We start from the raw sequence: 18,650 nt of genomic DNA on the forward strand, positions 1-18,650 counted from the left end.
CATGTCAGATTAAGGGGAGTGGCCCACCCTCTGGAGAAGCAGTCAAATCACTATTTCACAAACACTCATAACCTTCTTATGACTTGTTAAACATCACATCCTCAAACTTCACTACCCTCCCTCCTTCACTACCCTCCCTCCTTTAGTCGTCACCTCGTTCTGCTCTAACTGAACAGCGTTGCATATATCCAGATTATATACCTGTCCCAAACAGTAGACCACCCCCCCCCCCCCCCTAAAATATAAACACATACCTAGATAGGTGTTGTCATGGATACTGATACAAAGGGTGGCTCAGAATCGCTTTGTTCAAGCCAGTCCTTAGCTTCTGCCACTTGTCAAGAATTATCCACCACTGCTCACTGATAGGCTACATTCTAATCTGGGGGAGGCAACAGGGCAAGGGGTTGGTTTGAGACTCACCCTTTGTTCCCACCCCTAGACACCTCTTTTAGATCTGAAAGGATAATATGGATGTGTACACGATATGGTCATGGCTCCAGGAAGGTGGCGTTTCCCATCTTATTAGCTATCCATACATAGGGAAAAGGTCTGCTTCTGGTCAGGTCTCTGTAAGGACTGAATGGGAGCACAGTGGATTGGATGCACACACGCACAAGTGGTTTGATCAACATTTAAATAGATGAATTGATTATCGTATGGCATGAATATGTAATGATCCTTCTCCAATCTCCCAGAGGTACATCCTCAGTAGAACACACACACACACAATAGTTAAGAATGCTCTATTCTGTTGCATAAAACAGCCATTTGATGCAATAAAAGTATTATAACATAATCTTGCAATTTTTCCACCATATTGTAAAGAGGATATAACACAGCATATATTTGTGAAAATATGACTTTAATTCTTAATTGTAAGATCTCTTGTCTTAGAAGATACAAAAATATTTTTTACTATGTTCACAGTCAAATGAATGATATCAAGCTAAAGATAAAACTGATTTGCAAGAGGGATGAGATTTCAGAAACATTCACAGATAGTTATTTGACTCCAGTTTCCTCTGCAAACTGGCACCTAACCAGATGTGCAACATTGTAGCAATACTGTAAAGTGATATAGTCCTTCAACATCATTCTTGAATCCTTACTCAACCTCAGGTTTCCTTCTTAATAGTGCAATACAACTTTTATTGTTGCTCTGGAGAAGCAGAGTCAAATCAACTCCCTACTATTTCACAAACTGTCAGTAACCTACTCACGACTTCTTGTTAAACTTCACATCCTCAAACTTGACTATCCTCCCTCCTTCAGTCTCCACCTCCTTTTGCTCCCAAGTCTCCACTTCCCCATTCCTTTGCTCATAACGGCGGATTCGCACCCCGCCTGTTGTTGGGAGTGGGCATGAGAGATCCCTCGACGCCTCTTTGTAGAGAAGCTGTTTCATGACATGCTGATTGGGTTGAGCTATGCCTGATCGAACCAGAGTATTACCACGGTCTACCTTTTGGAAGGGGAGTTGGTGAGTTCTTGACCTCAGGCTTTGGCAAGGCTGCTCGATCCCATCTTGACGGGGAAGGTGAACGCTGTACGGGTTGTGGTTGCAGTGTTGTCTTCACCTCAAACTTCAACTCAGTCTTTGGCAAGGCTGCACGCTCCCATCTCGATGGAGAAGGTGCTCGCACAGGAGCTCGCACTAGCGTCTTGACCTCAGGCTTTGGAGAAGCTATACGCTCCCATCTCGATGGAGAAGGTGCTCGCGCAGGAGCTCGCACTAGCGTCTTGACCTCAGGCTTCGGAGAAGCTGTACGCTCCCATCTCGATGGAGAAGGTGCTCGCACAGGATCTCGCACTAGCGTCTTGACCTCAGGCTTTGGAGAAGCTGTATGCTCCCATCTCGATGGAGAAGGTGCTCGCACAGGAGCTCGCATTAGCGTCTTGGCCTCAGGCTTTGGAGAAGCTGTACGCTCCCATCTCGATGGAGAAGGCGCTCGCGCAGGAGGCCCCACTAGCGTCTTGGCCTCAGACCTTGGTAAAGCATTGCGCTCAAATCTCGATGGAGAAAGTGAGTGCTGTACAGGAGCTTGAGGACGTGGCAAGGTGTCTTTTACCTGAGTGTGAGGAAAGGGTGTCAGAAGATGTCCTCTTTTTCCCCCCCCGGTGTTGCCAGCACTGCTATCTATCCCTGCCCTTTGTATCTCCGGCATGATTCCGGCCATGGTGGCCCGCACTGTGGGGTCTCTCTGCACCATCCTACAGACAGCGTTACAGTACTGCTGGCCTTGGAGACTGAGGGTCTCCTGGATCTTAGTTGGACAGACACTGGGGGTGTACAGCCTGACTCTGGCATAAAGTTCGGTAATGATTTTACCCATAGCCCACACGTCCGAGCGCTGATCTCTCTGGCCCCTCCTCTGCAGGACCTCAGGTGGAGAGTAGGCCTCATTGCCCATATCCATGGCAGAATTTAGGCCATTGCGGAAGAATTTGGCAAGTCCCATATCAATGATCACAGCTCTGTGAGTGTCATGCTCTACCTGGAAGGGATAATTTGAGAGGGGTGGAGAAATATAGTTTTATATCTAGTCTATTTATTTACAGTGATAATGTGATAGTGATAAACAACAGATGGACAACTGCTTCTAAAGTCTTGCATCATTAATGATGAACATCAGAACAACAAAAACAACTTTATTGCCTTTCTCACCATGATGTTTTCGGGCTTGAGGTCCTGATGGACGATGTCTTTGCTGTGTAGGTGAAGCAGTCCTTCACACATGCCTGTGATGATGGTGGCCTTTATAGATGGAGTCAACTGTAGGGAATAAAGGCTTTGATTATCAACCGATGAGCTAACTTGCACATAGAAATGTTTTCATAAAGTTGGGAAGGCCCCCTGAAAATCCTGTTGGCATAGATCAATCAGATATTTCAGACAAACGTTTTGCTATGTGAACTTTCATCAACACTGTCACATGCATGTTTGGTGGCAGCAGTGGGATCCATAGACCTACCTGTATTTTAGATTTTTGTGATTTGAAGATGGTTGTCTCCAGTTCCTCTCCAAAGATGAACTCCATGGGGATGATCCACTTTGAGTCCTTGAGTGTTGGATTACCCAGAAGCTTCACTATGTTAGGATGAATTGCCTTTCTGGTGTCCCAAGTCACAGACGGGGTGTGAAAGAAAACGGAGAGAAAGGGTTATGAGAGGCATTGGACTACAGCAAAACCAAGCACTTCTGCAATGAACTTTTCATTAGCACCCTCGTCAACACCATCTCTGACGTCATCACCTTTTAGCAACATACCATGATAGCACATTGTCTGTCACACTCACTTGTATACTTGACACTCTCTCTCCAGGTCTCTCCTATTGATTAAGTGTTGTGGCACCTTCTTGATTGCAGCCCAGGTGTCATTGTACTTCTCCTTGTATACCTTCCCAAAACTGCCAGCAGCAAGAGTTTTGGTGGAGTACGTCATCTAGGGGTTTGGTGGGGAGTGGGCAGTGAGGTCAAGATCCAATAGAAATGTTAAATATTGTGACCAAAAACAACAAAAGCATTCACCTCTGCATAACATTTTATCGTATTACTGTTGTTAATGTAAGTAGCGGTAAGTACACCCAACAGAGTCACTTCTCTCAAAGTTACAAAGAGAGAATTCCAAACAGAAAAGGATAATGAAGCGGGAGAGAAGGGTGTGCATGTTGACTACAAATTAAAGCAAACAGTGCTGAAACTGTAGAACAGAGGAATTCTATGGACAGTTTATCATATAGTAAGGTGGAAATTCTGTTGAAAATCATACTGGTATTCTAATCCATTAAAAAACAACCAACTCTGAGGCATTCCTAAATCCCTGCTAGCACTATTTATGCCAGCACATTCAAATGTTGTCAAACTCTACACAGGAACAAAAAAGTCACATGCTGTGTTATGTGTCGTTGGCGTAGTATCAATACAGTGCCTTCGGAAAGTATTTAGACCCCTTGACTTTTTCCACATTTTGTTACATTACAGCCTTATTCCAAAATGGATTAAACAAATACAAATCCTCAGCAATCTGCACACAATACCCCATAATGACAAAGTGAAAACTGGTTTGGAGAAATCTTTGCAAATGTATAAAAAATAAATACCTTATATACATAAGTATTCAGAACCTTTGCTATGAGACTTGAAATTGAGCTCAGGTGCATCCTGTTTTCATCAATCATCCTTGAGATGTTTCTACAACTTGATTGGAGTCCACCTGTGGTAAATTCAATTGATTGGACATGATTTGGAAAGGTACACACCTGACTATATAAGTTGGCATTGCATGTCAGAGCAAAAACCAAACCATGAGGTCAAAGGGATTGTCCGTAGAACTCAGAGACAGGCATGTTTTGAGGCACAGATCTGTGGAAGGGTACCAAAACATTCCTAAAGCATTGAAGGTCCCAAAGAACACAGCGGCCTCCATCATTCTTAAATGGAAGATGTTTGGAACCACCAAGACTCGCCACCCGGCCAAACTGAGCAACTGGGGGAGAAGGGCCTTGGTCAGAGAGGTGACCAAGAACCTGATGGTCACTCTGACAGAGCTCCAGAGTTCCTCTGTGGAGATGGGAGAACCTTCCAGAAGGACAACCATCTCTGCAACAGGCCTTTATGGTAGAGTGGCCAGACGGAGGCCACTCCTCAGAAAAAGGCACTTGACAGCCCGCATGGAGTTTGCCAAAAGGCAACCTAAAGACTCTCAGACCATGAGAAACAAGATTTTCTGGTCTGATGAAACCATGATTGAACTCTTTGGCCTGAATGCCAAGCGAGGAAACCTGACACCATCCCTACAGTGAAGCATGATGGTGGTAGCATCATGCTGTGGGGATGTTATTCAAGGGCAGGGACTGGGTGACTAGTCAGGATCGAGGGAAAGATGAACAGAGCAAAGTAAAGAGAGATCCTTGATGAAAACCTACTCCAGAGCACTCAGGACCTCAGACAGGGGTGAAGGTTCACTTTCCAACAGAACAATGACCCTAAGCACACAGCCAAGACAAAGCAAGAATGGTTTCGGTACAACTCTCTGAATGTCCTTGAGTGGTCCAGCCAGAACCAGGACTTGAACCTGATCGAACATCTCTGGAGAGACCTAAAAATAGCTGTGCAGCAACACTCTGCATACAACCTGACAGAGCCTGAGAGGATCTGCAGAGAAGAATGGGAGAAACTCCCCAAATACAGGTGTGCCAAGCTTGTAGCGTCATACCCAAGAATACTCGAGGCTGTAATTGCTGCCAAACGTGCTTCAACAAAGTACTGACTAAAGGGTCTGAATACTTACACTACCATTCAAAATGTTGGGGTCAATTAGAAATGTTCTTGTTTTTGAAAGAAAAGCTGCATTTTTTGTCCATTGAAATAACATTAAGTTGACCAGAAATACAGTGTAGACATTGTTAATGTTGTAAATGACTATTGTAGCTGGAAACAGCTGATTTTCTATTTTCTATGTCTACATAGGTGTGTAGAGGCCCATTATCAGCATCCATCACTCCTGTGTTCCAATGGCACCTTGTGTTAGCTAATCCAAGTTTAGCATTTTAAAAGGCTAATTGATCATTAGAAAACCCTTTTTCAATTAAGTTAGCACAGCTGAAAACTGTTGTCCTGATTAAAGAAGCAATAAAACTGGCCTTCTTTAGACTAGTTGAGTATCAGCATTTGTGGGGTCGATTACAGGATCAAAATGTCCAGAAACAAATAACTTTCTTCTGAAACTCATCAGTTTATTCTTGTTCTGAAAAATGAAGGCTATTCCATGCGAGAAATTGCCAAGAAACTGAAGATCTCGTACAATGATGTGTACTACTCCCTTCACAGAACAACGCAAACTGACTCTAACCAGAATAGAAAGAGGAGTGGGAGGCCCCTGTGCACAACTGAGCAAGAGGACAAGTACATTAGAGTATCTAGTTTGAGAAACAGATGATTCACAAGTCCCCAACTGGCAGCTTCATTAAATAGTACACGCAAAACACCAGTCTCAACGTCAACAGTGAAGAGGCAACTCCGGGATGCTGGCCTTCTATTATTTGTGGCTGAATGGCAGCAAGTCTACGCAGCAATGTTTCAACATCTAGTGGAAAGCCTTCCCAGAAGAGTGGAGGTTGTTATAGCAACAAAAGGGGTACTAACTCCACGTTAATGCCCATGATTTTGGAATGAGATGTTCTACGAGCAGGTGTCCACATACTTTTGATCATGTTGTGTACCTTTCAGTGACCATTTGTGGCCTGCCATCAGATATAATGTGGCCCCTACTTCTGTTCTCAACACTACAATGATTTTAAAATAAATCATGTTGGGAATGTCAACATATTACAATAATGAATTCAGAGCTTATGCTACAGTATTCAAACAAAGAGGTAATTGTTCAACTATGAACATGCAGAATATGAAAATGCCATTTATTTCCCGCAATGTGCAGTTTTCCTAACATTAGCTTTTACAGAAATGACCACATTTGGCAAATTACATTGACACCTCTAAAATAGAGCAATAACTTCAACCCTCTTTACATGACATACATTTCATTCAGTGGAGGCTGCTGAGGGGAAGACGGCTCATAATAATGGCTTGAATGGAGTGAATGGAATGACATGTGTTTGATGTACTTGATACCCTTCCCCCATTCCACTCCAGCCATAACCACAAACCTGTCCTCCCCAATTAAGATGCCACTAACCTGAGTTCATTGGATACTGATACAACACACAAAATCTCCTTTGTTCTATTTTACAAAAGCAAAGTTGATTAACTTCTTCCTTGTTATACATGGGAAGTAAATATCCTAAACCTAACCAGCTAGACAGTGTTATCCGCATGCTAAAACTGGGGAGAGAGGGAGGAGAGAATTCACTTTCTGTTTCGTCTGCTGTTGGCTTGATAGCGTTCACACAAATGTTTTTCCACATGTTATTGCTGAAATAAGATTGCAATTGTGTCAATATGTTGTGAATATTTTGGAGGAAAAAAAACCTGCCATAACTAAGTGAAATGAAGTGCCACATGGTGTGTTTCAGGTTACCATGTACAGTAGGCTACAGGCAATATGTTCCTCTACTGTGTGAGTCATGACAATTACAATTTTTATATGCGGGTTGCATAAACTGAAACTAATAAATCATTTTTCAAGTAGGAACCCATTTATTTTAGTTAAATTAATATTAATATACAGCACCAACTACATTAATGTCAGATAAGGTCCATTATCTGCTACCTGGAATTTAAGATCAAATCCTATTAAATGATCCTTATCTCTGTCAGTTTAGTTCAGGCTTAGGCTGCTGTCTTGCTGTGTCAGGTGTAAACATAAAATTACCTCTCCTCTGTGCGACCACTAAAGTAATCATGCTCCTTTCTCGGGAAATGACAGAGAATGTGGTCAGTCTGTCATACACAGAGAAAGTGTGCGAGGCATATACTATTGTTGCAGTTGCGATTTTAGCATGTAAATCTTGGTGGGGCAAACTCCCCCAAATTATTTTAGATGGATGCCAGCAAAACCACTACACAACTAAACAATACATTAATTGGACCATAACGGTGACAAACGGTGCCCACAAACTGTTAGGGCCTACATAAAATTGTCCCAACTGCAGTCCCAACACCTTACCACCGCTACACATGGCTATCAGCGGAGCCTTGATTGGCAGAGAAACAGTTAATTCAACCTCATTCACTGCCTTTTAAAAAATATACCTGATATGGATGACTTGCTTAAACAAATATGGTTTCTACTGACAATTGAGATGTACACGCTATGGCATAATAGGATGAAGAGTAGATAAGAGGCAGTCCGTACTTTAGATTAAGACATTAATGAGCGAGCCTGGCCGGACGTTGTCAATTTGTTCAGCACTTTTGAAATGTACAGCACCAGATTTCAGAACATGGACCATTCTTACAGTATTCTCCCTGTACACCAAGTCAGAACCGTAGGATAAATAAAGGGGGCATTATTAGCAGACAATGAAAGCTCTTACAATGTTCAATGATAACATTTATCAAAAAACAGGTTAAAGGCTACATGTGCACCACCAAGTCAGAACATTAGGCTAAATTATGAGGGGAACAGGGACCAAATTATTAGGGTATGGCACATGGGCTACTAACAGTTTACTACACAACATACACTTAGTATTGCTTTCTTAGTTACAGTATACATATCTCCCTGGCATATAACATAATTTATGTAGCAGCATACAAGACATTTTTGAATTTACGTTCTTGTGCTAACTTGAAGTGGAAGGTGGCACGGCGGTCCTTCGTGGGTAAATTTTGTCATAAACTTTGTCATCTAAGTCTGGCATTCTATGGATTTCAAGGCAACTGGGGAAAAAATGTTGAATCATGCCGTTAGTGATCTTCAGGTTGAAGCTTGAGTTCCCGACTTGGAAATCCAAGTTGGATGACCGTTCAAAACTAATTTTCTCAGTCGGAGCTCATTTTTTTCAGATTTCCCAGTTGTCTTGATCTCTGGATTGACAGCATGGCCAATGTTGAATGTTTATCCATTTATGCTTGGAAAATAAGCCATTAAACCCAGACTTGGACCACACATCCACTCCACTGAATAGAAGGCTAGTGATTGCTTTGCAATGCTTGCAGTTAGCTACTGATTCCTTCCAAACTACTCAATGTTGAATTTGCGATTTCAAAGTTGTTGTGTAATGTTCATGTCCAATGGCCAATAAGCACCGATACGTTTTATCTATAATGTCTCTTCATAATTGATACATAATGATGACTGCTAGCTTTGAAAGTATGATGTTGACATGATCAGTCCAAAGCTACTGTAGATATAACGGGATATGATGTAATTTTATCTGTGGCCAATGACCTTATAAGAATATTTTGAAGATAAATACACAACGCAGAGGATGAGAGGACTAAAACTAGAGTACTAATGGTCAATAGGGAATTGTAAATAGGAGTTGGGTTTCAGTTCAACAGCTGTTTAGAATCTGTGGAATGCCACTCCTGAACTCAGAGCTACGTGTGCGACGTTCTGTACATTGAGTCTGGGGCAGGATACTTGTTATTTGGCTATTGTCCCAGTTGTACTGCAAGGACTTCTGATTGGTCAACGCCAGGCCAGGGTGGTGGTGGTGGTGGTGGTGGAGGTGGGGGGGGGGGGGGGGGGGGGGTATAAATGGCATCCTGTTCCTTTGTTCTGTGGAGAAAAGCTGAGGACAAGGGAGACTGAACATCTATCACTCAACATAACATCTATGATTTGTCCTTCTCAAATAAACACATTTTTCTCTCCCTGATTTGCTTTGGAGTTTGTGTTATTGAAGAATAACATCAACTGCTAACAACCTTGACCCTTCTTGGATGGCCACTTCTAATATAACTCTATGGCAGCACCCAAGGGGCTTGAATTTTCGAGCTCTCCTCGTAGATTTTGCGGTAACGTAGTATACCCATGAGTGACAGAACACTGAGCCAATCACGACGCAACTAGAGAACATTACCAACCCGTACTCGCCTTATTTTCTGCTAGCTGCCCCACCACCACTGGGTGCTGCCATAGAGTTTTATTAGAAGTAGCCATCCAAGAAGGGTCAAGGTTTTTTTTACATTTACATTTTTTTACATTGTTTGCAAACTGATATGTGACATGTATTAATGCCCAAATAACATGCAAAACAGGTAATTTTGCTAAACAGGTGGGGCTCAAAACGGTACGGCTCTGCGGTAAGTACACCCTACAGAGTCAATTATCACAAAGTTACAAAGACAAAGAGAGAATTCGAAACAAAAGATGATAATGAAGTGGGTGAGAAGGGTGTGTCTGTTGACTACAAACTAAAGCAAACAGTGTTGCCAACTGTAGATCAGAAGAATTGCACATACAGTTTCTCACATAGTAAGGTGGACGTTCTGTTGAAAATCTAACCTGGTAATCTAAACCATTCAAAACCAACCAACTCTAATTGAGGAATTCCCAGATCCCTGATAGTACAGTACCCTATTTATGCCAGCACAGTCAAATGTTGTCAAACTACAAAGTCACAAAAAAGTCACATGCTGTGTTGTGAGTCAACCATTTGTCATTCATTGGCATAGTGTCACGTTCGTTATAATGATTAGACCAAGGCACAGCATGCTTAGAGTTCCACATATTTTAATAAACCGAAACCGAAACCGAAACTCAAACAAAAACAATAAAGCCCAAACAAAACGTGAAGCTACTGGTGTGCACTCAGGCAACTAACTGTAGACAAGATCCCACAAACACAACTGAGGAAATGGCTACCTAAATATGGTCCCCAACCAGAGACAACGATAAGCTGCCTCTGATTGGGAACCATACCAGGCCGACATAAAACATTAATCACCGAGATGACCCACCCTAGTCACTATCACGCCCCAACCAACAGAGAATAAACAGCTCTCTATGGTCAGGGCGTGACACATAGTATCAATATAGATTAGACACAGAGACACAGAAAGATACAGAGCAATAGTCACAGCAAGAAAAAGCAAGAGTAGGAATTCGAAATGTAAAAGTCAGAGATGATGAATAGGAGCAAAGCTGTCTGAGGGAGAGACATTAGTATATCAAGAGAGGTAGATACCTTTCAGTGACCATTCGTGGCCTGCCATCAGATATAATTTGTCCCCTAATTCCCAATACTAAAATTATATGAAAATATTTGATGTTGGGAATGACAACACATTAGAATAATAAACACTGCCTCTAACAAATAATATTTATAGTTTAAACCCATGTGGCTATGTTAGTTAAATGAATATACAGCACCAGATGTCCATTATCTGCTACCTGGACTTTAAGATCAAATTCTATTAAAATATCCTTACCTCAACCTCTGTCAGTTTAGTTCAGGAACGGCTGCTGTCTTGGTGCGTCAGGTTTAAACATAAGAGAATACAGATGTCTGTGTTTTTTACGTCTCCTCTGCCCCACCCCTAAAGTAGTCATGCCCATTTCTTTGGAAATTACGGAGAATGTGGTGTGTCATTCATAGAGAAAATGTGCCAGGCGCATGTTTGTATAGGAAGCATGGGGAGTGAGTATATCTGTTTTGTACCGACAAAACTGTGGTTATATGTAGAAGCCAGACAACAAAGTTCAAATTAAGCCTCTATAATCAATAAATTGAGTGGCACAGCGGTCTAAGGCACTGCATCACAGTGATGTCTTAGACCAACTTATTGTAAGTTGAGACAATATAATTTTCTCCTCCCCCAAATTCAATCTATACTTTACTTTCCCCAAATAACTGTTCTTCTCTAAGAAGTAACGATAGAAGTAGCCAATGCCATGGACTACATGGACACTGAAAAGACAATTCAAAGGGGGAAATATAGCATGTGTCAATAACTGTTCTATGATGTGTGTGTGGGAGTGTGTGTGTGTGTGTTTGTGTATATGAATGGACGGATGAGGGAAGAGTGTGGGATGGTGAATATGAATATGTGTAGGAGGATGGGAGAGAATTGGTGTGTGGATGCATTAGGTATAAATTGGGCAGGAATTAATGCGAAAGCATGGGAAGTTGAGAAAAGCTTGGCTTGGGTGGGGTAAAGGGGAGAGAAAACAGGGAGGGGAGGTGGAGAGGGATGGGTTTGGCTTGGTAGCGGGAGAAGGAAGGATTTAATTATACTACAGTGTAATTGTATACATTTTTGTGACTTGCAAAATGAAAAAGAGTTCTGAACAGATTAGGAGAGGATGTCGAGTCATTATTATTCCTTGTTTGGCATGATAGCTAAGATTCAATGGTGGTTATTGGTGAGAGTGGAGAGGGTCTCTATCAAGGGGATTGTGATGGGGTGACTGGGAGGGCATCAAATCAAATCAAATCAAATTTTATTTGTCACATACACATGGTTAGCAGATGTTAATGCGAGTGTAGCGAAATGCTTGTGCTTCTAGTTCCGACAATGCAGTAATAACAAGTAATCTAACTAACAATTCCAAAACTACTGTCTTGTACACAGTGTAAGGGGATAAAGAATATGTACATAAGGATATATGAATGAGTGATGGTACAGAGCAGCATAGGCAAGATACAGTAGATGGTATCGGGTACAGTATGTACAAATGAGATGAGTATGTAAACAAAGTGGCATAGTATAGTATAAAGTGGCTAGTGATACATGTATTACATAAGGATACCGTCGATGATATAGAGTACAGTATATACGTATGCATATGAGATGAATAATGTAGGGTAAGTAACATTTATATAAGGTAGCATTGTTTAAAGTGGCTGGAGTTGAGTCAGTGTCAGTGTGTTGGCAGCAGCCACTCAGTGTTAGTGGTGGCTGTTTAACAGTCTGATGGCCTTGAGATAGAAGCTGTTTTTCAGTCTCTCGGTCCCAGCTTTGATGCACCTGTACTGACCTCGCCTTCTGGATGATAGCGGGGTGAACAGGCAGTGGCTCGGGTGGTTGATGTCCTTGATGATCTTTATGGCCTTCCTGTGACATCGGGTGGTGTAGGTGTCCTGGAGGGCAGGTAGTTTGCCCCCGGTGATGCGTTGTGCAGACCTCACTACCCTCTGGAGAGCCTTACGGTTGAGGGCGGTGCAGTTGCCATACCAGGCGGTGATACAGCCCGCCAGGATGCTCTCGATTGTGCATCTGTAGAAGTTTGTGAGTGCTTTTGGTGACAAGCCGAATTTCTTCAGCCTCCTGAGGTTGAAGAGGCGCTGCTGCGCCTTCTTCACGATGCTGTCTGTGTGAGTGGACCAATTCAGTTTGTCTGTGATGTGTATGCCGAGGAACTTAAAACTTGCTACCCTCTCCACTACTGTTCCATCGATGTGGATAGGGGGGTGTTCCCTCTGCTGTTTCCTGAAGTCCACAATCATCTCCTTAGTTTTGTTGACGTTGAGTGTGAGGTTGTTTTCCTGACACCACACTCCGAGGGCCCTCACCTCCTCCCTGTAGGCCGTCTCATCGTTGTTGGTAATCAAGCCTACCACTGTTGTGTCGTCCGCAAACTTGATGATTGAGTTGGAGGCGTGCGTGGCCACGCAGTCGTGGGTGAACAGGGAGTACAGGAGAGGGCTCAGAACGCAACCTTGTGGGGCCCCAGTGTTGAGGATCAGCGGGGAGGAGATGTTGTTGCCTACCCTCACCACCTGGGGGCGGCCCGTCAGGAAGTCCAGTACCCAGTTGCACAGGGCGGGGTCGAGACCCAGGGTCTCGAGCTTGATGACGAGCTTGGAGGGTACTATGGTGTTGAATGCCGAGCTGTAGTCGATGAACAGCATTCTCACATAGGTATTCCTCTTGTCCAGATGGGTTAGGGCAGTGTGCAGTGTGGTTGAGATTGCATCGTCTGTGGACCTATTTGGGCGGTAAGCAAATTGGAGTGGGTCTAGGGTGTCAGGTAGGGTGGAGGTGATATGGTCCTTGACTAGTCTCTCAAAGCACTTCATGATGACGGATGTGAGTGCTACGGGGCGGTAGTCATTTAGCTCAGTTACCTTAGCTTTCTTGGGAACAGGAACAATGGTGGCCCTCTTGAAGCATGTGGGAACAGCAGACTGGTATAGGGATTGATTGAATATGTCCGTAAACACACCGGCCAGCTGGTCTGCGCATGCTCTGAGGGCGCGGCTGGGGATGCCATCTGGGCCTGCAGCCTTGCGAGGGTTAACACGTTTAAATGTCTTACTCACCTCGGCTGCAGTGAAGGAGAGACCGCATGTTTTCGTTGCAGGCCGTGTCAGTGGCACTGTATTGTCCTCAAAGCGGGCAAAAAAGTTATTTAGTCTGCCTGGGAGCAAGACATCCTGGTCCGTGACTGGGCTGGGTTTCTTCCTGTAGTCCGTGATTGACTGTAGACCCTGCCACATGCCTCTTGTGTCTGAGCCGTTGAATTGAGATTCTACTTTGTCAGACACTTCTCTGAGGCGTGTGTGTGGGGCCTCCACTCTTCTCACTTCAGTCTCTCGGTGGACCCACTCTCCCCAAGTAGACCCTCACCAGCCACTATATTTTAATTAAACTTACAAGGTAATGCAAACTGACCACAACACTTAAGTTGAAGTTTTTCTCCAATGTACAGTGGATTCGGAAAGTATTCAGAACCCTTGACTTTTCTTATTCTAAAATTGATTAAATAGTTTCCCCCTCATCAATCTTCACACAATACCCATAATGACCAAGCAAAAACAGGTTTTTAGACTTTCTTCCAAATTTTTGCAGCCTCCAAGCTTCCTTGTATGACTCTACAAGCTTGGCACACCTGTATTTGGAAAGTTTTTCCAAATCTTCTTTGCAGATCTTCTCGTGCTCTGTCAGGTTGGATGGGGAGCATTGCTGCACATGTATCTTCGATCTGGTTAAAGTCCTGGCTTTGGCTGGGCCACTCAAGTACATTCAGAGACTTGTCCCGAAGCCACTCCTGCGTTGTCTTGGCTGTGTGCTTAGGGTATTTGTTCCGTTGGAAGGTAAACCTTCGACCCAGTCTGAGGTCCTGAGAGCTTTCGAGCAGGTTTTCATCAAGGATCTCTCTGTATTTTGCTCTGTTCATCTTTGCCTCGATCCTGACTAGTCTCCCAATCCCTGCTGCTGAAAAACATCCCCACAGCATGATGCTGCCACCACCATGCTTCGACGTAGGGATGGTGTCAGGTTTCCTCCAGACGTGACGCTTGGCAATCAGGCCAAAAAGTTCAATCTTGGTTTCATCAGACCAGATAATCTTGTTTCTCATGGTCGAGAGTCTTTAGGTGCCTTTTGGCAAACTCCAAGCGGGTTGTCATGTGACTATTACTGAAAAGTGGCTTCCGTCTGGCCACTCTACCATAAAGAGCAGTGGTTCCCAAACTTTTCAGTCCCGTACCCCTTCAAATATTCAACCTCCAGCTGCGTACCCCCTCTAGCACCAGAGTCAGCACACTCTCAAATGTTTTTGCCATCATTGTAAGCCTGCCACACACACAATACATTTATTAAACATAAGAATGAGTGTGAGTTTTTGTCACAACCTGGCTCGTGGGAAGTGACAAAGATCTCTTATAGGACCAGAGCACAAATAATAATATAATAATAATCAATCATTTTGCTCTTTATTTAGCCATCTAACATATAAAACTTTATTTGTTCATTGAAAATGGTGATGAACTCACCACAGGTTAATGAGAAGGGTGTGCTTGAAAGGATGCACATAACTCTGCAATCTTCGGTTGTATTGGAGAGAACCTCAGTCTTAAATCATTTGCCACACTCATTCTGTGCCTGTATTTCGTTTTCATGCTAGTGAGGGCGGAGAATCCACTCTCACATAGGTACGTGATTGCAAAGGGCATCAGTGTCTTAACAGCGTGTTTTACCAAGGCAGGATACACTGAGCGTAACCCAATCCAGAAAACCAATTTAAAATTTTCACAGAACCGCTTGTTGCAATTTCGATGAGGCTCTCTTGTTCAGATATTGGTAAGTGGGCTGGAAGCGGGGCAGGAAAGGGATAACAAATCCAGTTGTTTGAGTTAACCGTTTCTGGAAAGTACTTGCGTAATTGCGCATCCAACTCACTCAGGTGCTTCGCTACATCACATTTGACATTGCCCGTAAGCTTGAGTTCATTTGCACACAAAAAAATCATACAATGATGGAAAGACCTGTGTGTTGTCCTTGTAAGAGGTATGTTATTGCAGACCGAGAAGAGTTCCAACTTCTTAATCATAGCCTCAATTTTGTCCCGCACATTGAATATAGTTGCAGAGAGTCCCTGTAATCCCAGATTCAGATCATTTTGGCGAGAAAAAACATCACCCAGATAGGTCAGTTGTGTGAGAAACTCGTCATCATGCAAGCGGTCAGACAAGTGAAAATTATGGTCAGCAAAGAAAACTTTAAGCTTGTCTCTCAATTAAAAAAACATGTCAATACTTTGCCACTTGATTAACAGCAAACTTCTGTATGTTGTAAAAGTGTTAAATAGTCGCTACCCATATCATTGCATAGTGCAGAAAATACACGAGAGTTCAGGGGCCTTGCTTTAACAAAGTTAACCATTTTCACTGTAGTGTCCAAAATGTCTTTCAAGCTGTCAGGCATTCCCTTGGCAGTAAGACCATCTCGGTGGATGCTGCAGTGTACCTAAGTGGTGTGGGGACAACTGTTTGCACACAGTTTACTACTTCACTATGTCTCTCTGTCACGGCTTTTGCACCATCAGTACAGATACCAACACATCTTGACCACCAAAGTCCATTTGATGTCACAAAGCTGTCCAGTACTTTAAAAAGATCCTCCCATGTTTTCCTGGTTTCCAGTGGTTTGCAGAAGAGGATGTCTTCCTTAATTGACCCCCCATAAACGTAACAGACATATACCAGGAGTTGTGCCTGTTGACTCATCCAGCTGTAACTCATAGAATTCACTGGCTTGTATGCGAAGCAGTAATTGTTTCAAAACATCTGCTGCCATGTCACTGATGCGTCGTGAAACTGTTGTTTGATGAAGATAGTCTATATAGTTTTTTTGGCCTTTTCCCCCAGCATTGTCCTAGCCATATCCGTGGCAGCAGGAAGAATTAAGTCCTCCACAATAGTATGGGGCTTGCCTGTCCTAGCCACTCGGTAGCTCACCATATAAGACGCTTCTAGCCCCTTCTTATTAATGGTATCTGTTGCTTTTATACACGTCTTACTTCTCGAAAGTCGTCTTAATTCTCGCTCCAAAATGTTTCAAATTGGCATGTTTTGTTTCTAACTGTCTGCGCAAGAGTGAAGGTTTCATCGAGTTGTGATAGTACTTTTTGATAGTAACATGCTGAGGAAAGGCACTACTCCCAATATAAGTGAACCCCAAAATCAATGTAGTTCTCATCATATTTGCGTCTCTTCGATGGTAAAACGTCCCTGTCTGTTGTTTGGTGCTTCCCGGGTAAGGGGGCAGTAGCTCTTTGGCTGCTTCAGATTCACAACTGTCAGTGTCTATGCTAGCTGGGCTAACAACAAATATAGAATTACTGATGCTAGCACTTCATGTGCTCGTGGAAGCAGAACAACTTGTGTTGTCGACAGGTACAGGTGTAATACTGCTGGTAGTAGCAGTTAATGGAATTCCCGCGAGAGAGTAACAGTTAATGTGATTGGTTGTTAATTATTTGTCTAAGCTACCCGTATTTGACATTGTGTTGTTATTTTGCTGAACACTAGATGGTTTAATTTTATTTTTGGCAGTGAAACGAGGCTACTCATGCGAGAAAAAAACCTCACCCAAATGTATAGCCCCGTTGGAAAATATAAATGGACTTAAAAAAGAAAATGTTAATCACATTTTTATTTGGCGTACCCCTGACAGCATTGCACGTATCCCTGTTGTTACCTGGTCTATAATAACTAGAATAATATCTATTCTGATCAAAAATATAAACGCAACAATTTCAAAGATTTTACTAAGTTACAGTTCATATGAGGAAATTAGTCCATTGCAATAAACCCAGTACCCCAGTTTGGGATACCTGCCGTAGAGGATATGGAACCGCTATCAGGTGTGCTGTTTAGAATGGTGCTTTCTCATGTGCGCTGTTTAAAATGGTGTTTTCCTGCAAATTACATGTTGAGTTATGCACCCAATGCACATGGGGTCCGGTAAATTTCTCAAATGGCCAGTAAATGTTATCCGGTGCCACATTGTCCTTACGGAAACCCTGGACCATATGTACATACCCCAAACAGAAGCCATGGATTACAGGCAACATCCGCACTGAGCTAAAGGCTAGAGCTGCTGCTTTCAAAGACCATAACACTAATCCGGACTCTTATAAGAAATCCTGCTACGACGTCCAACGAACCATCAAACAGGTAGTGTTAATACAGGACTAAGATCGCATTCTACTTTGCCGGCTCTGATGCTCGACGGATGTGGCCGGGCTTGCAAACTATCACAGAATACAAAAGGGAAACCCAGTCACGAGCTGCCCAGTGACGCAAGCCTACCAGAGGAGCGAAATGCCTTCTAATGCTTGCTTCGAGGCAAGCAACACTGAACCATGCATGAGAGTACTAGCTGTTCTGTGTGATCTCGCTCTCTGTAACCTATAAGAGTAAGACCATTAACCTTTCTAGCGCAGGCGTTCCGCTAGCAGAACCCCTCGACAACATTCCGCTGAAAAGGCAGTGAGCAAAATTCAAAATTTTTTTTTCGAAAATGTAACTTTCACACATTAACAAGATGAGGTGAAGGTTGGCCTTGAAATTCATCCACAGGTACACCTCCAATTGACTCAAATGATGTAAGTTAGCCTATCAGAGGCTTCTAAAGCCATGACATCATTTTCTGGAATTTCCAAGCTGTTTAAAGGCACAGCCAACTTAGTGTATGTAAACGTCTGACCCACTGGAATTGTGATACAGTGAATGATAAGTGAAATAATCTGTATGTAAACTGTTGGAAAAATTACTTGTGTCATTGGTTAAAAAACAAGTTTTAATGACTCCAACCTAAGTGTATGTAAACTTCCGACTTCAACTGGCACTACATCCATTTCCTCATACCCCTCCCTGCACATCACGTGTATGACAAAACATATATGTTTACTACTCTAATTCAGTTGGTAACCAGTTTATAATAGCAATAAGGCACCTCGGCGGTTTGTGGTATATGGCCAATATACCATGGCTAAGTGCTATATCCA

The 18,650-nt window shown here is 43.0% G+C and overlaps 1 protein-coding gene across 1 annotated transcript; it reads right to left on the reverse strand.

Moving 5' to 3' along the window:
- Positions 1 to 848: 848 nt before the first annotated feature.
- Positions 849 to 10,907, reverse strand: LOC110488508 (uncharacterized). Its single transcript, XM_090198148.1, has 6 exons — positions 10,844 to 10,907; positions 3,301 to 3,446; positions 2,976 to 3,114; positions 2,669 to 2,776; positions 1,466 to 2,498; positions 849 to 1,434 (listed from the first exon to the last, which is right to left on the reverse strand). Exons 2-6 carry the CDS (start codon positions 3,444 to 3,446, stop codon positions 1,220 to 1,222), a joined length of 1,641 nt encoding a protein of 546 aa, XP_090054274.1. The 5' UTR covers positions 10,844 to 10,907; the 3' UTR covers positions 849 to 1,219.
- Between the last annotated feature and the right edge of the window lie 7,743 nt (positions 10,908 to 18,650).

The sequence above is a fragment of the Oncorhynchus mykiss genome, chromosome 2 (genome assembly GCF_057628025.1).
Source record: "Oncorhynchus mykiss isolate SJ-2025 chromosome 2, ASM5762802v1, whole genome shotgun sequence".
Lineage (NCBI taxonomy): Eukaryota > Metazoa > Chordata > Actinopteri > Salmoniformes > Salmonidae > Oncorhynchus > Oncorhynchus mykiss.

Bases quoted from the DNA above. Each gene is read 5' to 3' on its own strand.
- LOC110488508 (XM_090198148.1), bottom strand. From the start codon at position 3,446: ATGACGTACTCCACCAAAACTCTTGCTGCTGGCAGTTTTGGGAAGGTA. The intron at 2,777-2,975 runs GTAGGTCTATGG...TATTCCCTACAG, and splicing joins CACAAAAATCTAAAATACAG to TTGACTCCATCTATAAAGGC. The intron at 1,435-1,465 runs GTAGACCGTGGT...TGGTTCGATCAG, and splicing joins ACCAACTCCCCTTCCAAAAG to GCATAGCTCAACCCAATCAG.